The following is a 21,041-nucleotide window of genomic DNA, read 5'->3' on the forward strand; positions in this document are numbered from 1 at the left end:
TCTCGTCCAGTTTCAAGTTATTTAAAGTTATATTGACGCATTTTATTGTACAACACGCAAGCTAGTATATTTCCCCTAATTTATTTGTAAATATGCCATTTGTAAACAACAAATATTTGTAAAAATTAACAGAACAAAACCGAATGGCTCTAAGGACCCTGCGATGGAGCAAAAAGTTAGTCCCTGTTCTGATCACTGATCTAAAAAAAGACTGGATCGAACAAACTATTGATCTCCTATATTAGCACGTGGAAGTGACCGAGTCTCTCCATGTTGGGACCTCTCGCGCCTAAAGCATAGGGCTGCCATGCGTAAAAACTGTACAAACAGCGTGCTGCGCTTTTTATTGTGCATTAATCATTAAATTCTTAAATAACCGACTCTCCTCCGCAGAAGCTATTGGGGAGGGAGATGGGGATTGAGAAATGGTGGGGATTGAGAAATGGTGAAGCTGCGGGAATAGGAGGATAAGGGCGGAGGAGAGGAGGAAATGAAAATTGCCGCTATTTTTTCCTCCTTCTCTCTCGCAGCTCCTCCACCTTTTCTTTTCTTCCGCAGTTCCTTTTATCCCATCATTTTTCCCTCCCATTCTCCTTCCCAAATAGCCTCTGCGGAGGAGAGTTTACATAACCTAAGAGACAACAAGCCTAGAAGGTAAGTGAACAGTGGATTCTCCCTTGCATAAACTAAATACTACGGCAAAAATGCTTAACGTCACTTACGAATGCTTTTTCATTGCTATGAAAAAGCAAGTTGAACTGAAACCAACATGATTACTCTCTAGTCTCAAGCAACACAGCAAGGTCCTAACATGGACGCTGCATTGTGCAATCGAGGCTGAGCTGGAGAAGCTCGATCAAATCTTTTTTTGAGATCAGTGGTTCTGATGCAATGATATAGAAGCGCCTGCGCTTCTTTACCATTGTTCTGATGCCATGGTCGCTAAGACAACCAGGCTGTTGTTATTGTTGTTTTCCACTGCATTCCAGTTGAAGGGATGTCAAATCGTGCGTTCTCGCAAACTGTTCTCTGCTGTTTCTAAATAGAATAATTTCTAATTTTGTTTAAATCAATTTAATTGGGATTTACAATATACACACGGTTACCTACCCTGGGTACCAGACTCACTATTATATACCATGCTTCTTATTGTTACGTTGCTAGTAGCAACGATGCATGTAACATTAATAATTCCATGAATAACTCCATTTGATGAATAATTCCATGTAACATTAATAAAGAAACTTTCTTTCGAAGTATGAAATAGTTACATTTGATTTGATTTGTAATATCATTTACTAAGCCAGCAAAACACCGCTGCAAGTGCTCGAATTTAAGAAATAAACAGTATGTAAATAATAAATAAAAAAGTAAATCAATAGGTCAAAGACCTACAAAAAATGAATGAAAGAATGAAAAAATGCATGAACAAATAAATTAGCAAATGAAAGAATAAACTTTTAACGATAAGTCTTCGAAAAAGTTCACAAATTTCCTTTTGACTGTTGTTTGTATAGGATTCGGTGTTGCAGTTTAAACCTTTACTTAATCTGACAAACATTTCAAATTCTTGAAAACGGAAGCAAGTAACGGATATATTTACTTTTCATTTCAGTCTCACCTAGAATTGGAAACAGAATTTAGATTTGACAGCAATGCTTAAAGCGAAATTTCTACAAGATCTGGTGTACATTGAGAGTAGTTCTGCTGTTCAACATTCAAAACAATCAAAGAAAACTGACTATGTTTAGAAAAACGTAGGCCACTTTTCTCTTCTTCTTTGCTTCAAAGAAAATTTCTCTAGCTCAGATTTGCATTCGTGTATCTCGACCGGTATCAAGCTTAAGTAAGAAAAAAATATTTCATGAAATATTTCTGTGATGTACTGCAAAATTTTCAGTGAGATTAAATCTTTATTTAAAGCATTTGCCTCTGAAATTCCCTTGATTATTTCGCTTGAAAGTTGCATAAATTGGCATGCTTTTACATTTGAAAATAAACCAAGATTTAAACTTTTAAGGTCACAAAAAGTTTTGTTTGAATGCATGCAGATAGAAAAAAATGGGACCTCTGTGTTCTATTAAGACCCACGATGTCAAACCAATTTCGTAGTTAGCATATTCTCTCTGAAGAGCGCCCTTTCCCTCTAGTGAGCGACCCTCTCTAATAAGGGGCATCATCGAAAAAGTCATCAGCTGGAACCTATTCAATAAACCCTACGCTGTTTCGATTGGGAAAGTTATTTGCAAATGCTGACAAAACTTTATAAAATTCCTTTGGAAGGTATTGAAAATTTAGATATTCAAGAGGCCACACCCAATATTTATGAAAATCGACAGGGGTTCCGATTCAGTATAGTTTGACATCTTATAAATCTTTGCCCTATAACAAGTGTGATGCAAATGGAATATTAATTTTTATCACAAAAATGATAGTTTGAATTTCAAAGCTCAGTTTTTCATTGGTGGAATTCTATCTATTTTCAGTGAGCACCCCTCTAAAATGAGCTGAGGCCAGAATTCAAATAAGCGCCCCCGGCGTATTGTTTTCCTAATTTTATGTGCAACCATTTCTAAGGTACCGTTATGGAAATGGAGTCAAATTGACCTTTAATGCTTTCCCTGTCTCTATAATTAGGGTTTTTACCAACATGCATGTCTAGCCATTGCAATTTTGTATATCGTATTGCTTAATATCCTTTAATCAATCTAAATCACTTTTGTGGAAAACTGATACATATCAAGCAGTGTATCTGAGAACAGAATTTGAATTATTCTGCAGGTTGTTTCATTATCTATCAAAATGCTTTGCAAACTATGCTAAAGTACTCGTATTACCATTCAAAACATTCAATTAATTGATTAAAAAGTACTGTATATAAAACAACTTGTGCCGTATATAAAATAACTTTATAATCAAATTTTGAATCACTATTTATGATCTTATCTATTTTGAACAGCTCCTTTCGACAACCAACATTGCACGTTGTTTAGATATCCTCGCCGTACGTTTCTCGACTGTGAAATTCTTCATTGCTGTTGGTCCATCTCGGCTCATCCTTGCACGGTTTTGTATTGAATCTAAGTTGAGGCCAAAATTTATTGACATCAAATATTTTGTTTGAAAATCGACACTTGTCTTCGTAGCGAGGAATTGGAGGTATTTCATAGTGCGTTGGTTTGTCTGCAAGAAGATTTTCAATATAAGAAGATATATTCCAGTACATCTTCATTGTATTGGGGTAGCTTCCATGTAAACTGAGGTATTTCGTGCAAATATCTGGTCGATTATATTTCTCTAGATCGTATGATGTAGCAAAATTTATGACACGATCGTTATCGTAAAAATATGTGACATTATATTTACTATCAAGCATCCATAATGCAACGGCCTGGTCGCCAAATGGATGACATGGCAATGTTGAATTTACTTTAGAAAGAACTTCTTGAACGAGGTTACCCGACAAAATCATCCAACCTTCATCAACCCTGACAATATCTTTGCGACAATGAATGAATCCCCAGTAAAGAGAGTTTCTAGGTCTGTGGGGGAGCTCGTAAACAAGCCGATCTAAACACAGAAAATGGTCATCATCGATTCGGAGGAAAAAGTCAAAGTTGTAGTGAGCAGCAGCCCATTTCAACATCCATACCAATCGCAATGCAAAATTATTTCCACCTGGAAAAGCAAGAGGAGAGATGAAATTAAAGAACTTTAGCCATCATGTAATACTGCTGGAAAAAATATTGGACAAGACTAAAATGTATTTTACTTGACAAAATGTTTGACAACTTTTTTATTTGGCTTCTTAAAATACGATATTTTCTATTCCAATCCACATTTTTGATGATGTTTTAACGTAACATGACCCAACACGGATGAAATGAAGTTTCATAACCTTTGCTTTTTGTATTTTTATTTTACCTGGTAAACCTGACAAGCAGATGATGTTGATGAGATTGTTATCATTTAATCCAGGGACCACTTTTGATAGTTTTCTAGCCTCGAAGCAGCTACAAATTGCCCAAAATCCTGTTCCTATTACCATTTTATTGAAGGTTTACAAGTAAATGGATACAAGTTACAAAGACAAATTTATGATATTTATATGGTCATCTTGAAGTTAATAAAACCGGTGGAGAGAAATTGAAGCTCTTCAGCTAGCAAATGACAATCGTTTAACCCTCGTCAGCGTACAGTCTCTCCCGAATTACTCTGGGTATAGTGAGGGAAAAAGCCATAACAATCGTGCATTTAGCGAAGAAAGCATGAAAATTGGCATACCTATAGATTTTGACATGCTGAAAACGATGAGATCGGGACCCCACCTGTAAAGTACCCCAAAAAGCTATTTTTAGATGATGATACTCGGACCCAGTCCTCCTCAACTAATTCTACCAATATTACACCACACTTCCATATTAAAAGCATACAGAGTTGTATAAGTGCATAATCAGGCATGAAAATGCAATAATATTGTTATTTCAAAATGAATTGCCCCCATATTCTATTTTTAGATGGGGTTCTTGGTCCCAGACCTCCAGGAAAGGTGCTGATCATTTTTCTGTAGTACCCGGGAGCGAAATACTAAAATTACTAATATCACAGAGATTAAGATCTTCATAACGATGAAAGCAATTTCTCAACTTTCATATTAGGCCCGCAGTCTATTTTTAGAAAGAGGTACTTGGACCCAGACCTCTACAAAATTTTCAAAAACAATGCGTCAAGTCATAAAAGTTAATTGAGAGGGGAATTCATTCAAATCATTAAATTGTACCAAAAAGCTTTTTCAGAATGGGGTAGAGCAGTTTTTCTATCAATCTATCTTTATGTATGCAATGGATGGACAATTTCGATTTTCGCGATACAGAAGCTGAATCCGTAGTTAACAGCTGAAAGCAATCTGTAAGCGTTGCATCTTTTGAATTTCCAGAAACGTGGTATAATTACTGATCTGATCAGTTGCGTTGATGCATGTAGAAGATCCTTTGTCTTAAGAACGCGCGAGCACGCTACCCTTGAAGTGAGATACCTGGTAAAAAGAAAAGCCTGATCTTATCAAGATACAGGGGCGCGTGGCATGATATGAGTAGGGGATATTTTGACATGACTGTAAGCAGAAAGTAGCCAGAACGGTTCCAAAAAGTGTCATGTCCGGAAAGAGGTTTGAGCTCTTGGACGTACCCGATCACTTTGATAGATGTCAGACTGATAGAGAAATAGACTGGAATCTCTGTTTTCTTTGTCAAGGAGTCGATCAAACTGCGCTCGTGTGTCCAGCGAATGTTACTAGAGCTGATGCTAGTCAAGGATATCTTGCTGTAATAGAAAACCTTAGACGTTTTGAGGAGATAGGACAGCTACCGTCATCTCTGAAGCGAAGGTTCCAAAATCCGAATCTTTTAGATAATTTTGTTCAATACCAAGCAAAGTTTCATAAAAGTTGTAGAAATCGTTACGACAATTATCATTACAACAGGGTATGTAGAAAAAGGCGCGTTGATGAAAGCAGCCAGGAACAAAGTTCCACTGTGACTTTAAAAACTCGATCTCAGTATACTGCAGATAATTTTCAACCAACATGCATATTATGTGATGAGCATGATTCCGACAAAAACTTGCACCATGCGCGCACACTTGGCTTGGATAAAAGAATTCGCGATGCGGCCATTCTGTTATCGGACGACAAGCTTCTTGCTAGACTCAGTGAAGGTGACTTGGTCGCAATTGAGGCTCGTTACCACAAGAACTGTTTGACCATTCTAGGAAATAGAGTACGAGCCATAAAATCTTCTAAACCTGCAGCAGATGTTGAGTACGAAATTATTTACGGAGTCGTTTTAGCGGAAATAGTCTCCTACATACAAGAATGCTGCAGTGTTAAAGAAACAATCCCAGTTTTCAAACTAAGTGCTTTGAAAACTCTTTTTTGCAAGCGCCTTGTCGAATATGGTGCATCTGAAGAATATAAGAGCAAGATTCACAGCACTCGCCTCAAGGAGAAAGTTATTGAGCTACTTCCAGAACTGAGTGAGCATAAGAAAGGAAGAGAAATACTCTTGACTTTGAAGGAAGAGACGGGATCAGCAATATTCGATTCGTGCTCGTTTAGCGGAGAGGATGATGGTAGATGCCTTGCAAGAGCAGCCAAAATAATTAGAAAACAAATGTCTGCTGACGATAAGGAAGAACCAAAACATGAAGCATCAGTTCCGGCCTCACTTTATAGCTTAGTAAGAATGATCCTGGGTGTTTCGGTGATTGGAGGGGAGCCTTGTGAATTGAGCAACAGTAGAGCTGCGACATCTATCTCTCAGTTGATTCGGTTTAATACAATCAGAAAAGAAAAGAAGCATAATGACATTGTTGAAAAAATACGGCACATGAAAGCTGACGAAACACCATTTCCTCTCTATATTGGATTGATGATACACAGCAAAACGCGAAAAAAGGGCTTGGTAGTAAACCTTGCAAAGCATGGAATAAGCGTCCCGTACAATCGCGTGCAAAATTTCGAACTAGCGGTTACAAAACAGTTGTGTAAAATTTACAGAGAAAACGGCGTAGTTTGCCCACCAAGTATCCAGAATGGTATGTTCACGTCTGCAGCGATCGACAACATTGACCACAATCCATCTTCATCTACAGCATTGAGTGCTTTTCATGGTACCAGTATCTCAATTTTCCAACATCCGAAAATCATGAGAGGGCAGACACAACTGCAATTGGAGAATGATATCGAGAAGAGCAGTGTTCCCTTAGAGCTGCCAAGCTACTATACTGAAATATGCCCAACAAAATCGAAAATACCGGAATATCCACTACAGAGAACAAACACTGAAGATTATAGCAATAACGCGCAAAAATTGCTTGAAGATAATGGCTGGTTGCAAAATTTGCACTGCTGGGAGAGGTAGAAATTCCTTTGTTCGAAAGAGTTTCTTGGTCGGCATACAATGCAAAGAAGCTGGAACGAAACGAAGCACTTCCGACAACACTTTCAACGCTCTTGCCACTTCTGAAAGAGTCTATCACGTCGACGGCCACAGTTGCCCATACAATGAAGATAGTTAAGCTCATATTACAGCATGTGAATCCTGGACAGATTCCTGTAATGACAGCGGATCAGCCAGTATACGCGATTTCAAAGCAAGTGCAATGGCTCTACCTCGAGCTTTATGGTGAGGAAAAGCTATTAATGATGATGGGTGCCTTGCATATCAAAATGTGCCTTCTCTCAACCATTGGTGATTGGTTTGATGGGAGCGGTTGGGTTGAACTTTTAGTAAAATCCAACATCAGCACGCCAGGAAGAATCGAAAGTATGATTCAAGGCAAGCAAGTTAAGCGTTGCCGTTACGTTCACCAAGTGACATGTGCTGCACTCTACCTCCAATTGTGCATGTGCAATGGGCAGTGCCTCGAAGAATTAGACATTTAAACTTTCAATTTGAACTAATTTTCCTTTGACAATGAAATTTTCGCGCTTGATGAACAATTAATCGTTAGTAGAGGTCTGGATCCAAGTACCTCTTTCTAAAAATAGACTGCGGGCCTAATATGAAAGTTGAGAAATTGCTTTCATCGTTATGAGGATCTTAATCTCTGTGATATTAGTAATTTTAGTATTTCGCTCCCGGGTACTACAGAAAAATGATCAGCACCTTTCCTGGAGGTCTGGGACCAAGAACCCCATCTAAAAATAGAATATGGGGGCAATTCATTTTGAAATAACAATATTATTGCATTTTCATGCCTGATTATACACTTATACAACTCTGTATGCTTTTAATATGGAAGTGTGGTGTAAAATTGGTAGAATTAGTTGAGGAGGACTGGGTCCGAGTATCATCATCTAAAAATAGCTTTTTGGGGTACTTTACAGGTGGGGTCCCGATCTCATCGTTTTCAGCATGTCAAAATCTATAGGTATGCCAATTTTCATGCTTTCTTCACTAAATGCACGATTGTTATGAAATCTGCCACTGGTTGCCCTCACTATACTAGAGCGTCAATAGATGATAGGAGTGGAGAAGCGGAGGAGCATCTATCTTCTCCTCTGCTAGACGCTCCTCCGCTTCTACTGTTGTTGTTCTATTTATGCGCTCGAAATTTTATGGCTTTGTTACCCAGTGTACACCACCTAACGAGTTTGGAATTTAGAGAAAGGCAGTTCAAAATGCAAAACATTTAAAGATTTGGGAGAATGTTTTGAAACTTATAACAAAAATTTGAACAAGAAAAAACACTTATCAAAACAGTCATTCCAAAAGATCGAAACAAGCCAGATGCTATTGCTAAGTGATTATATACAAGTGTGTCGAAACCACATGTCATGATCTGTACAGGTGTTGATGAATTGTAGTCCGCATAAGAGAGGGGTGCAAAGCTTGGTTGCCATCAAAGATTTTCCTCTTGTACAAAACTTCAAAACAGCTATCATATTTTCATTTAGAAAGAAAAATTTGCTCGAGAAAAAAACCTTTTGAACGGCTTGAGATTTAAGCCTTATTGGTTAGAAGCTAGTCCTTGCTGCTATACTGGAAAAATTAGATGATATTCTCTCATGTTGTGAGTTTTGTTCAAATTCCTTAAGACTCAAGATGGTAGAAGCCTTAAAATTTTATGCATCGAACATTATAAGCATTTCTTATAGCAATGAATCGAGGCTGTTTGTAAATGGCAATGCAACTCGACTTTGAATGAAAAGTAATTAGAAGAGATTACGCAACTTTACGATTTAATTTCACGGGGATAAGTAGCACAAACCTTTGTATGGCATAAACAACATGTCCTGATGAAGCAATTTCTCATTTTTGACCCTTGTTCTATTTACTTTGGATAGCGATTCTGTCGTATCTGTAAAGAAGAAACAGGCTAGCTTTCTGTTCTGCTTCCTACATCTTGACATCCATGTAGACCTGACTGCATCTCTTCTATCGAATGCTGTTACTTTGTTTAAAACTGCAACAAACAAAAGCAAATTCTGCTTTTCCTGTAGCCGATGGGTTGTGTTCTCCGTAATATCCTGCTCTGGAACGACTAGTGGAAGCAACTTTTCATTGCCTATGTGTTTCCCTTCTTTTGGCCACTTGGAAAGACTTATAAAAAGCAACGAAAGCTCCAATGAACTGTAAAATATTATCACGAAAAGCAACCATGGAAATATGTTTTTCCCAGATGTGATGACAAAACTGCAGCTGCCCGAAGATTTCATTACAAGACAAGACTGTGCACGTGCCAATTTCGGATAAAGACATTAAAAGTGAGCCTTTCTGGATAACGGCTTAGCTGTAGAATATAGCTTGCGTATTCGTAAACGTTGGTTGGCTTTATAATGTAGCTTTGGTAGGTGTGTGGATTTATATTTGGATAGATATTGTTGCTGTGGATACCGATTTCGCACAGAAGAATGCCGAGGAAGTTCAAATTGGCCTTGACATCTCTATGGCTTTGTTTATTCAACATGATCTGTAAAGTAACCTGCTCTGAAAAATATTGATGGTTTTCAAGAGTTGCATTTAGTCCCATGCCACGTTGGCACAATGAAAGCACAAGATCTTGTACAGGCCTAAACAGTACTGGTTTTTCAAGCAAATATGATGCAAAAAGGTCCAAGACAGGAACCTTGAGGAGCATCGTATCAAAATAAATCGATTTTTAATTGCTGAAGAAGATAATTGCGCCGCTAGGAAGAGCATTTCAAATGTATATTTTAAAACAGATGTATCAAGTGCACCTGATTTTTCATGGTTTTGTTTAGGGGTACGGGTCAAATTATTTTTGATGGCAAGTAAACTTTGTACAGATCAGGTTTGCGTACCCATATGCAGACTAACGATCATCTGTAGTTAGATACTTCAGGCAAAACAATCGTTTTTCATTCGATGTAAGAAAAAGATTGTGTGTGAGATTGAATATACCACAAAAATACAATAAACTTTTGCATAAAACCTTGGATTGTCAACAGGATTTATTTAAGCTTTTATACAGTGTCCCTTAAAATAAGATTAAATTTGTAAATTTACTTATTGTATAAGATCCGATTTTAGAAGGTGATTTTCTGCATCTCTGTCTATTAAATTTATCACTTTTTTAATTGAATTTAGCAATTAAATTGATTTTTATCAAGGGTTGACGACCTTCAAAGAGACTTAGAGCTGACGAAAAGCCCTTGAAACGATCTTTTATATGTTTCAAACCTATGACACTATGTAGCTCCTATTCCATAGTGTTAGCCAATTTGTGCAGTGTGCGATGATAAATCTAGTACTTATAGGCAAGGCGGAAAAATATTACGCATTTTTCTCACGCTTTCAAATTTTTCAGCTCTGAAAAAGGAATTTGATAGACTGAGAATAATCGAAATAGAGGGAAAGGGGGCGGGAAGGGGGGGCAAATTGCGCGTTATATATTCAATTCAGTAAAGGTTATCCGGATTTTCCATCGAATTCTGCCAAAAACAGTGGTTTTGGAATTCATTTCCCAACAAAGAAGACAATCAATCTGAGTAGAAAATCAAAAAAAAGAAAGAGAGGATAAAAAAAACAAAAAAACTTGAATTTCAGTTTATTGCTTTTTAATTAAACTGAAAGACTTTTCACGACCTTTGTAATTACTAATGAATTGTTCTTCTAGTATCGTTTTGGCAAAATGGCGTTCTTCGCATTAATAAGTTTTGAGAGTCTTCACGCAGGCTACATTCATAGCACACTAAAGTAAAGGCAAAAAAAATCAGTCTCATGTATTTTTAATCATCTATGGCCGAAAAGATTTGTGCACAGACCAATTTCAAACAAACTATCGTATTTACTAAAACAAAATTGTATTTGGTTTTAGTAAATGCTAAGATAACAAAGAACCTATACACGTGCTTAGATAAATCACAAAAGTTTCACTGTGGAGCCAGACAAAGTTCGGTTGCCTTATTTCTTGTAATTAAACTGGATCAATATGTAGGATCTTGCCTGTGTAGTCCAAATGAAAAAAAGTTTACGTTTTGTCGATTTTCTGTTTTCTAATCCGGCAATACTGTTTGATTGCTATTCCTATTTATAATCGAGTAAATATCGCTTGGCAACTGGAGAAGCGTGACACAAGCGATATAGCTTTTTTCTTTGAGCGATATGTCTGTCTACAAACACATCTTTTTTCATCTATGTGTGTTGATTGTAATGAAAACATGCATTAAATATTTTTCACTGGAAATGATCCGGAACAGAAAGAACTGTAAAATAACTACCCTTGCAATATGAAACTGAATTGCTTTAATTTGATTCCCATAACTCCTGAAATTATTTCTGAGATAAAGCTTTCGACTTGATCGGTTGCATAATTCATTTACATCTCCCGTAAAATTCAATTTCAAAGCATTTTATGCCCCAAAAAGTTGCTTGATTCGTGGCCTCGACAATGTCCCCACTAAAAGAGAGGCAGAACAATTGTCATAACCGAGAAAAAAGCACGCTCAACTTTCAAGGCAGGGTGCAACTCTAAGCATTGCATGCATGGACAGTGTGTCCACGAATAACAATACTGGTATTCGAGCTTTGTATTACGCTAAATGTTTGGGAGTGTTATCATCCATTACTTCTGTATGGTCCAGGCCCTAACGTGATGGTCACGTCAATTATTGTTAACGGTAATTCATGCTGCTTGTGCAGTTAGAGAGAGATTTGAATGTTACGTACAGTGAAAGGCAGCAAAGCCACTCTTCAAGAATATGTGTTGATTTTGTTGCAAATAGTTCTTTTAAATATTAATCTTATATTCAAAATAATGATTTTTCTCTTATCTCATACAACACATCAACACCAATTCAACAATTAATGAAATTTAACAAGCATTGGCCCATAGCTGATTGCTTAGGAACAGCGCATGATCTGTTTATCCTCTTCCTTCTTTTCACAAGGTAACTAGATAAATGTTCACTCTGTTCAAATGCTGAAGAACCAACGCAATAAGTGTGGCCAAAGGCAAGCCATCAACTAATCTTTGAAGTGCTACATAATGACAAGGGACAAGGTATTTGAAATATCTATGATAACACCACCAATTTTTTTTAGATTTATCATAATAATGTGCTTTTTCAAACCATTAGATTGTATCTCTACTACCTTTAGATTAATGTCTTTAGATTATTTAGATTTTTGCATGCGTACTAACGATTTCGTTTCCTTTGCAACGTTAAATCACTTATGAATGCGAATTATATTTGATTTGTTTATGCTTGCTTCTCTATGTGAATAAAATAAATGAGAATTAATCGTTTTATGCTTGAGTATAATGGTATATGCTGGCTGTCATTGAACAGGGGCATACCAAGTGAGATGAAATAGACCACAGCGACAAAAATGATTAAATTTATGCCTCAATATGCCAACAGGCTTAATTTAAACAGTCTATTTCTACGGATGAGATCAAATTTTCAAATTTACTTAATCGTAAAAGCGTTGTTCTTGAATCAGCTGTTTTCTGCTTCTCCGCCTCTTAATTTGATTATGATGGGAAATGAAAACAGGGCTGCCTTTAATGTGGATATGTTACATGTTTATCAAGGGAGCTGGGTGGGCAAACCATAAGCAAAATGTCTCGGAAATATGGTCCCCTACTTTTTGCCAAAATGCAAAGAATTAGATTTTGCTTGAAGCAAACCTCCTTTTGTTTGGTTTTAGCCCCTGCCCACTTTCTCAAGTTTATGTCATTCGTGTGCCCAGATTCATTACGGTGGCACGGTCACTGACCGGAGGAAGGTCCATGAAGAACAATAAAAGCTCCAATGGCACACCCAAGCCACGCCCACTCTCTATTGTTTTGTGAGGAAGGTTTGCCTTCTGGGATGTTTTTGTCTGGAGGAAGGTTCAAAACTTTTCGTGTGAGAAAGAAGAACCGCAGGATAGGCTGTCTGCCGGATTCTGTGAATCTTGCAATGAGTATGATAAAAATACGAGGATAAAATTCAGAAACAAAGCAAAACGGCGACGAGAATCCAACGTTGTGAGATAAATTTTCCAAAATAAATTAAATTGAATTGAAACCAGAAATATCTGCCCATTTAAACTGAAATCGTTTCAAAATTCTGAGTGCCAAATGGCCACAAACTATTGAAATGCTTAAAAAGAGTTTTAGGGATGTCACGCCTACCTCTGAATGGTAGAGACAGTCAACAATTTGAAGCAAAGTTATGGTAGGGGATAATTAGCGCTAATTCTTACCAACGCTAGAATTCTCACCTTTTGCTACCATTGATCAAACCGAATCAATCCATTTTCGTTGAGAGTTTGTGCCACATGAGGTCATTCACCACGAACAATTTTTTTTCCCTCCTGACTCGCAGCATTACTAAGAGAAAATGAAGTAAAGAGAAAATAGGTTTAGAATGTCACACACCGTGTGTTGTGAGGCTTTAGCTTTCCTAACAGAAGTCCTTAAAGACCAAAGGTATAACTTCAGATAGCACAAACACAGAAAGTTTACGTAATCCTTTGAGCATTCTGAAAATTTAAACTTTACATGCTGTATATATATGCTTTAAGGCAAGAGGATATGTAATAAGAAAAACATGAGTAAGTTTCATTAACGACATAAGATATGTAAAAAGTACGACGTGAAAACATGGGAAAGGAAAGGAAGGGCTGAATAGGTATGCTAAAACAAGCTTAATGACGCTAAACTAAACAAAACATACTTAAATGATATATGTGATACAAGAAAAACGAAAAAACAACGATGAGTAAACTAAGCATTACGGTCTAACAATCCTGTAAAAATCCCGCACCTATAAACAAAACAAAGAAAAGGGATGCATGGATATGATGCAGACTTGCTTATGTGAGTGCCAGGGGAAGCCTACAATAATAATATGCAAAAAGAAGATCCCAAATAGATGAGCCTAAGGGAAAATGTAAGCAAGCTATGGAGAGGGGCCTAAGGGGTAAAAGGAACATACAAAGGAGGGTTTGTGACAAATGAATAGGCATTTAGATAAGGAGCAACTTTTGATGGAGGAACTGCGCTTCTCGGTAGCCTGAAAATGGCTTTGCACTCCTCCATTGCACTCCCGTTCAAGGATATAAGCTAATCTCAACCCACATAGCAGATAGTTCATGTTGGCGAACTGCTATTCCACTCCACTTCTCCCATTGATTCTTTATCCCTTCTGAATTCCGTCAATGGTCAATAAATATTGGAATAAGCTTTAATGAAAGAATGACCTGGTGAAATTCATGATGAAATAGTACAGAGAATAGCAGGGAATAAGCTTACACTCTAGAACAAAATATCAAAGAGACCATAGCTGCTTTTATGGTTAGCTTTTGATTATCCAATATTTATAGATATTTATCCTCAAACAAGGCCATTGCTTGTTGATTTATCTTGTGAACCGTGGGTCGAATCTTTCCCACCAGAGACAACTATTTTTCCTTTGAAAAAGCAAGTTTAACCAGGTATTATGCTTCTAGCATAATTTTGCCACAATTTTTCATTTTGCAGTAAATCTAGCATAATTTGAAATCTAGCATTGTTTTGCTAAAAACCATAGTTTGTTTCCATTGGTATTTCAACACTTTTCATTCACATGTGTGACTATCATTTTGTGAGTGAATTGTCATGCCATCGTATCATTACATATCAGTGTAAGACATATTGATGACGTCTGTATTTGGAGGTTGTTGACTGGTTACTATCAAATTGGCAATAATGATTTTCAGTGATTGCTCTATGAATGAAAAACTTGGTTTATAAGTCATAAAGTGCTCGATGCCGTTGTACAAGCTATTTGCTGATATCATTGATAGCGTTATGTGTGAAAGTCAACTTCCTAAAAATCTTTCATTAGAGCTTCGAAGGAGCTTTAATTCTACTGAATCATATCTTTCTGTTCAGACCTACTTAAACTAAACCCATTCTTTAGAGCAATCATTTAACGTCTTGCCATGCTCATGACTGGAGAGACTATTCTTTCAATGCGTCATTATATAGATATTTTCTGCTAAATTAAATGATATAATAACACAGTTTATTTACATATAGGTAGCTATGAAATATCTGGTGCTAAAAGAGGCCAACTTTGCTCTAATTACTTTTTTGATTTATTTATAAAAATTGTTTTTAAAACTCGTTTCCATATTTATTTGTTTTGGTTTTAGGAAGTTGGAGAAGGTCGCTTTTTCTTAAGTTGTATGGCAGCAGTTTTCTATTGGAGAACTCCCAGAGGAAGGAGAGGCTCATCGTAACAGTTTCACCGTAATAGATATCTTTATGGTATGCAGCGAATATCAATGCATAACAATAGCTTTTCTTTGAGCCCAAAGAAAACTAACTTGAATTTGTCCGGGTTTTGAACCATTTCGGTAGGTTTATACCAGCTAATTGATCTTTTCATGTCATCTCCAATTCATTCGGCTACTTCATCTAAGGCTTGAAAAAGGTCATGGGTAAAAATGTTGAATAAGAAGGAGGCCAAGTACGCATCCCTGTGGAACGTCTTTTGATAATCTTTTCCAGCTGCTAAAAGAACTGCCTATTTTGACCCTCTGCTTCATCTCAGCCAGGCTACTGTGTCTGAGAGGTCAGGCAAAAATCTCTAAACTTTGCAAAAACTTCCTGTTATAGCCTGAAATCATTCCAAATAGTTCCAGGAAAAGCCTGTTTACGACATGTCAGACGATTCGAAATATTAGACAATTCTATTTCAGGATTATTGGATGGATTGATATAAACTGGACAACCGCTGTATGCCAGTGGCTGCCTCCCGCTCACCTCACTCCCCTCACTTCCCTTACAAAAGAGATACTTTTGACTGTTTCCTCACAATCTCAGTGCCATTTAAAGTATTATCATTTTCAACTCAAGGTTACAAAAGCTATGGTGATGGACATAATTTGACAGAAGAAAGAAAGCTTATTTGTTGGTTATTAACAGGTATATTTAAAGAGCCTATAAGCGCAACTAGATTGGATAAAGGCTGATTTCCACGAAGCGAATTTCGCACCAAATTCGCTTCGAAATCGACTTTGATTTCCATGAGACTGCGAATTAGCTGCGAAATTATATAATAATTACCACCACAACTCAACTTTAAGGCGCCCATTTTCAGAACTGCACGCATGGCGAATGTTCCAAGATTGTTTTCTCACAAATCAAGCAAATTTACCATGCTTTGACTGGTTATTAGGTGCTGCGAAATATTTCGCCGGGAAAAAGTAGAACTCTTTTCTACTTACTTGCGAATTCGCTGCGAAATCAAAAATCAAAACTGCGCATGCCTTGATGCCTTTATCAGCGATTTCGCCGCGAATTCGCCTCGTGGAAATCAGCCTTAATACAGCATTTGTGTCACAACTTTTGACCAAATAACCTAGAGAACATTATCAGATACCTCCAGCAGTGGTATAGTGCTATCAAATAACAAAGGCGGCTCTTGCACAAAATGTTTTGAGCAACAATTGTAAAAGTAGAAATTTGCCAATTTTTGATATCAACAAGGGGGCTCAGCCCCCCCTGGGCCCCACTAGCACTACACCTCAGTATGCAAAATCGGCTAAAAAGATTAAGAATTGGCTAAGATTTTGCAAAACTTTATGGGACAGGTCGAAATAACTGTAATCTGTTAGCAAACTTCAAATAATTTATTTGTCATGCGCACTGAGAAATATTTCTTGTTGTTCTTTCAGGTTATGTGGCCAGAAACCGTCAATTACAATTTCTAGAACGCAAAACTAAATAATTCGATTTATTTTCATGGTATAGTATATCTTACGGACATCAGCTGCAAGAACAGGTTGTAAAGTCAAATTAGCAAAGTTTTATAGAGCAGACAGTCGATTTACAGGAAAATATTTTCCTTGTGGAATAGAGACCAAGGAAGGATGTACATTTGTGACCTAATCTGTTGGCACTCCTGGCTCTTTGCACAGTGGCTCCATGGTTATTGTTTAGATAAAACTTGGACTACACTAGCCTCAATGAAGAATTAGGTTTGAACTGCCTGTGTTTTCGTTCGTATCTACAGTAATCTCATAATTTGATAAAATAAATAGAAAACAGAGGGAAATTTTACATAATGCTTAACCTGCTGTTTCAGGACAATCGGTGTGTTTGAATTTGCAGAAGAGATAAGAAAGTCTGCGAACAATAGACGAATGCATGATACCAACATCATTGATAGAGCTCAAACTTTGAACAATTAAAGCTTTATTCGAGACCAAATACTGGAATTTCATTCGGTGTAGGGGAATCGATGCAGTAGTGTTGCTCTGAATTGGAGTGCGTCGCGAGTCAAGTGTGTTGTTTAACTTGCTAGATAATCACTGCTCTGAATTCGCGAAAGAAATATTTCGGAAATTTGTGGTCGTATGACGCATAATCCGTATTAAGGAAGTATCGCTTTATGGCAGCCTGGTGTAATTTGAAGTAGGTTAAAAGAAATATAGGAAGAAAACAATGAATTGAACGGCACGGGGTTTCGCCAACGAGTCATTCACATCAACAACAAAAAATAAAGTTCATTAATCTTTGACCAGATATACGCCAACGGTGACATAACGGCTGAGGATATAAACAAGAGGTTACAGCATCAAAGCATTGGCGTCAACATGACAAAGTCCCCCCAAAATAGAGAGTTTCCTTTGGGGACAACCTCGAGAGTCATCGATGAAGCTGAGTACCATCAAAGGAATGGGCGTCCTCATGGAAACTGGGGAGAAAAAGGTTTATCGCATGAAGAATTTGATGAAAGTGGATACGTTGGTAGTTTATTGGCGGCTGACATTGGCAATCATGCGAGTGCTCATATATTGCCTCCCGACAGCCCTTTGATAAACAAAGAAAATGGATATTCAAATGACTGGGAAATCCAAAACTTAAACATAAACTCCTCAAAAGAAAGCCCAAGGACAAACCAACAAGATGGTGTACATAATCTAGCAGGTAGCGCTGGATCGATTCACGGTTTTAGAAATGGAATTAACTTTTTACCTGATGTGCGTTCATTGTCGCTTTCAAGTAGCATTTGCAGCGACGGGTCATCGTTGGAAGGTGATATTACGAACGAACATACCCGATTGACCGCTGTAATTAATAACATTGACCCAAAACGCCTGCATAACTATCTTAAAAGAAAACTGAAACAGAGAGACAATGGCACGATAGCGGCACTCGGAACATTATTACCAAAAAAGAAATTCAAAGGAGAAACACTGCACTGCGTACGTTGTCACAAGGAATATGACCCAAGGCATGGTGACAAAAAATGTGAACTATTCCATAGGAGAGATGATGTTATGAAAATCTCAGAAGACGAACTTGGGACTGATTTTGCATGTGAACGTTGTGGATCTGTATTCAGGCTGGATGGAAAATGGAAATATAAAGAGAGCTCCAATAAAAAGCATAAGTGTGGAGCGTGCTTCACTGGCGTACACACTGTGAGTACAGACGAAGTCCAATATGAACCCGAAGGCCTTTCAAAAACATGCGAAGATTATGGCTGTATTGTTTTTTACGTATGACAAAGCTTATCAGATAAAGTTTCCTTCTAATGCACAAGCTTGTTTTTGAATTTTTGAAGGGAATTCTACACAGTTCATTCTGACGTCAATAAATCCGTAAATAACGCAATGAATGTAACACGCAGCTCGAAGTGCCAATAGAAAGGATTATTATAGCCTGTTTGTTTGTGCCATTTACTGCACTTTTTTGCGTAGAATAGATACGGTTCATGGAATGGGTGTGTTCTATGACACTGGGAGTGGAATGGGTGTGTTCTATTTCTTAAAGCGAAAGAAGAATCATGTTTTCTCAAGATCGACTTTATCTTGCATTTGTTTGAGAGGTTAAAATGAACTTTCACTTATGTCCATTTTCGTATCTTCGTCTATATCCTTGCGCTGTAGCATACAGTAATTTTGTGTACCCTATACACAATTGAAGTGCACACTTAGAACAAAGTGCACACTTGAACATTTTAGTTCTTGCGCCCCAGAGATCTCGTTGGAAACTGCCGAACTCTGCAGTCCGGGCTTATGCCATGGTATAAGGAGAATAAACCCAGTCTAGTCGTATTTAGCAGGCTACACTGTTTCGGGGATTTTATGATCGATAGGCTTGTTTCTTTTGGCATCTGTGGTATACTTTTCTTAGAGTTGAAACGCCATAATCCAGAGCCTATCCGGAGACTCAACTGAAGCCACCTTTCGAACTCTGCCTGACATCAACATTTTACGGTTCCTTGTGAAGTATGTCTTCATGATTTAGCAATATACGAAAACAGTCTGTGAAAAAATTTAATCAGGCAAGAATCTTACTTTGAACTGCACAATGGCCAATTCGCTTGCTTTCAAGGGGTTCTTATATGTATACGCATGGTAAATCCAGGAAAAAATGCTTGATTTGTAGAAACTGTTTTAAGTTTCACTAGTGATTGTGGTGGGTAAATCTTTCTGCTGCATTATTTCATACCATCAAGAATGACCCTATAAAAACGATAAGCTAAAAAGATGAGATAAGCGTAGAGCAGTTATCCTTATTTTTTATGTCTTCAGGAGCAAGCCACCCTTTCAATGCTTATCAGCCAAATGCCTTTATGCAATTTTTTATCTTTTCACAATATATTAGTCCTGCAGTTGCCTTTCAGAAACGCTGGGAGCAATTTCTTTCCTGGTTTGAATATGATATGGTATTTTGATAGCCTTGGCTGCAGCCAATATTTTGTTATTTGTTAATATCGTCTTGCGCAAGGGGCAGAGTCCAGTGTTTCTCTTCCGCCAGAATATTTCCATAGGCTCTTAAAATACTCTTAGAAAAAAAAGAAAAAGGGCGAAATTTGAGTGTGGCAATTGAGTTATTTTCACGTTTGTTTGCCTTCCTTTGCCGTTGACTGTGCTTATGACATTTGTATTTAACATAATCTCGTCACGAAAAAGTTATATGCAATTAGTATTGTTTCTTACGAATTTTGTTTCGAAAAGACAAGATAACAGTGACAAAAAGAAAAGGAAGCCAAATCTAACACTATAGAGAAATTCAGCGAGCAGCGGTAGCAGGACATTACCACTCCAGAGTTTTGTACAGAAAGATTCATATGAAATGGAAATGGAGCTTTCGAGGGTAGAGTCAGTGCCGTTACTAGATGCTTTTGAATTTGAGAAAGGAGGGGGGGTGGGGTGGGATATTGCACGATGACCATAACAATCGGGCGTGGCCACTAGCTGTAGCTAGATTGGATCAAAGCGTTGCAAAGGACATATTTAAAGCTAATTAACAAATTACTATACTTACTTCATTTGTTTATTAGAGGTTGGTGCCACCACTGGCTTACTAGATTAAAGGTGATTAAAAACGGGTTTGTGATCTGAAAGGTAGACAATAGACAGGATATGGGGTGTAGAAAGGGAGCCTGTACCACTAGCAGGAAATGCCTTACATGAAGATGAAGCCCCAATTACTATGCGTTTCCACCTTGAATTTCTAGCTCGATGTTTAGCCATAGGGGACTGTTCTTTTTCTGAATGCGCATAAAGAGAATTAACAACACGGGTGAAGTGAACGAGACAATTCTGGTAACTCGAAACGAGAAGCAACGGTTTCTTTATGAATGTGTTCTCTCCGTTTATCACAATCTCTGTTTCACATTAAAGAGCCCAATTTGTTGCCCTGCCAAAGAAGAGCCGATGGGAAGTATCATAAATTTCTGCCAGCAAATTATCACAAATAAGACAAAAGCAGTGTAGTTCAATGAATTGGATGTCAAATCGTCGGAAAAGAAAATAAATTTAAATCCGGTCTCACGTTGCTATGGTTTGTACTAAACATGCCTTCGCACAAACGTGTTTACAAAATAAATCTTGAATTACTGAAAGCCAACAAGAGAACAAAATGGGTTCATCCTCTCTTTCAAATCTTTAAGCTGGCCTCCAACACAATAAATGGAAATTTCTTTAAAACAAGATGATCCCCTCGTGCCTTATTGGCTCTTTCTACCTTAAGCCGTTTAGTACGATTATAATTTAAGTCGAAACTTTCTACACTTTTGACGA

At 37.5% G+C, this 21,041-nt stretch overlaps 2 protein-coding genes across 2 annotated transcripts; one reads left to right on the forward strand and one right to left on the reverse strand.

Moving 5' to 3' along the window:
• Positions 1–2,770: 2,770 nt before the first annotated feature.
• LOC135681216 (uncharacterized) lies at positions 2,771–9,779 on the reverse strand. Its single transcript, XM_065195554.2, has 2 exons — positions 8,773–9,779; positions 2,771–3,678 (listed from the first exon to the last, which is right to left on the reverse strand). The coding sequence occupies exons 1-2, from the start codon at positions 9,218–9,220 to the stop codon at positions 2,990–2,992; spliced, it is 1,137 nt and encodes a 378-aa protein (XP_065051626.2). The 5' UTR covers positions 9,221–9,779; the 3' UTR covers positions 2,771–2,989.
• Positions 9,780–16,787: 7,008 nt separating this feature from the next.
• Positions 16,788–18,552, forward strand: LOC135681553 (uncharacterized). The gene has a single exon (XM_065196090.2). The coding sequence runs from the start codon at positions 17,601–17,603 to the stop codon at positions 18,513–18,515; it is 915 nt and encodes a 304-aa protein (XP_065052162.1). The 5' UTR covers positions 16,788–17,600; the 3' UTR covers positions 18,516–18,552.
• The last annotated feature ends 2,489 nt before the right edge of the window (positions 18,553–21,041 follow it).

This window comes from Rhopilema esculentum, chromosome 12 (assembly GCF_057945365.1).
Source record: "Rhopilema esculentum isolate cy_ngs chromosome 12, ASM5794536v1, whole genome shotgun sequence".
NCBI classification, from domain to species: Eukaryota; Metazoa; Cnidaria; class Scyphozoa; order Rhizostomeae; family Rhizostomatidae; genus Rhopilema; species Rhopilema esculentum.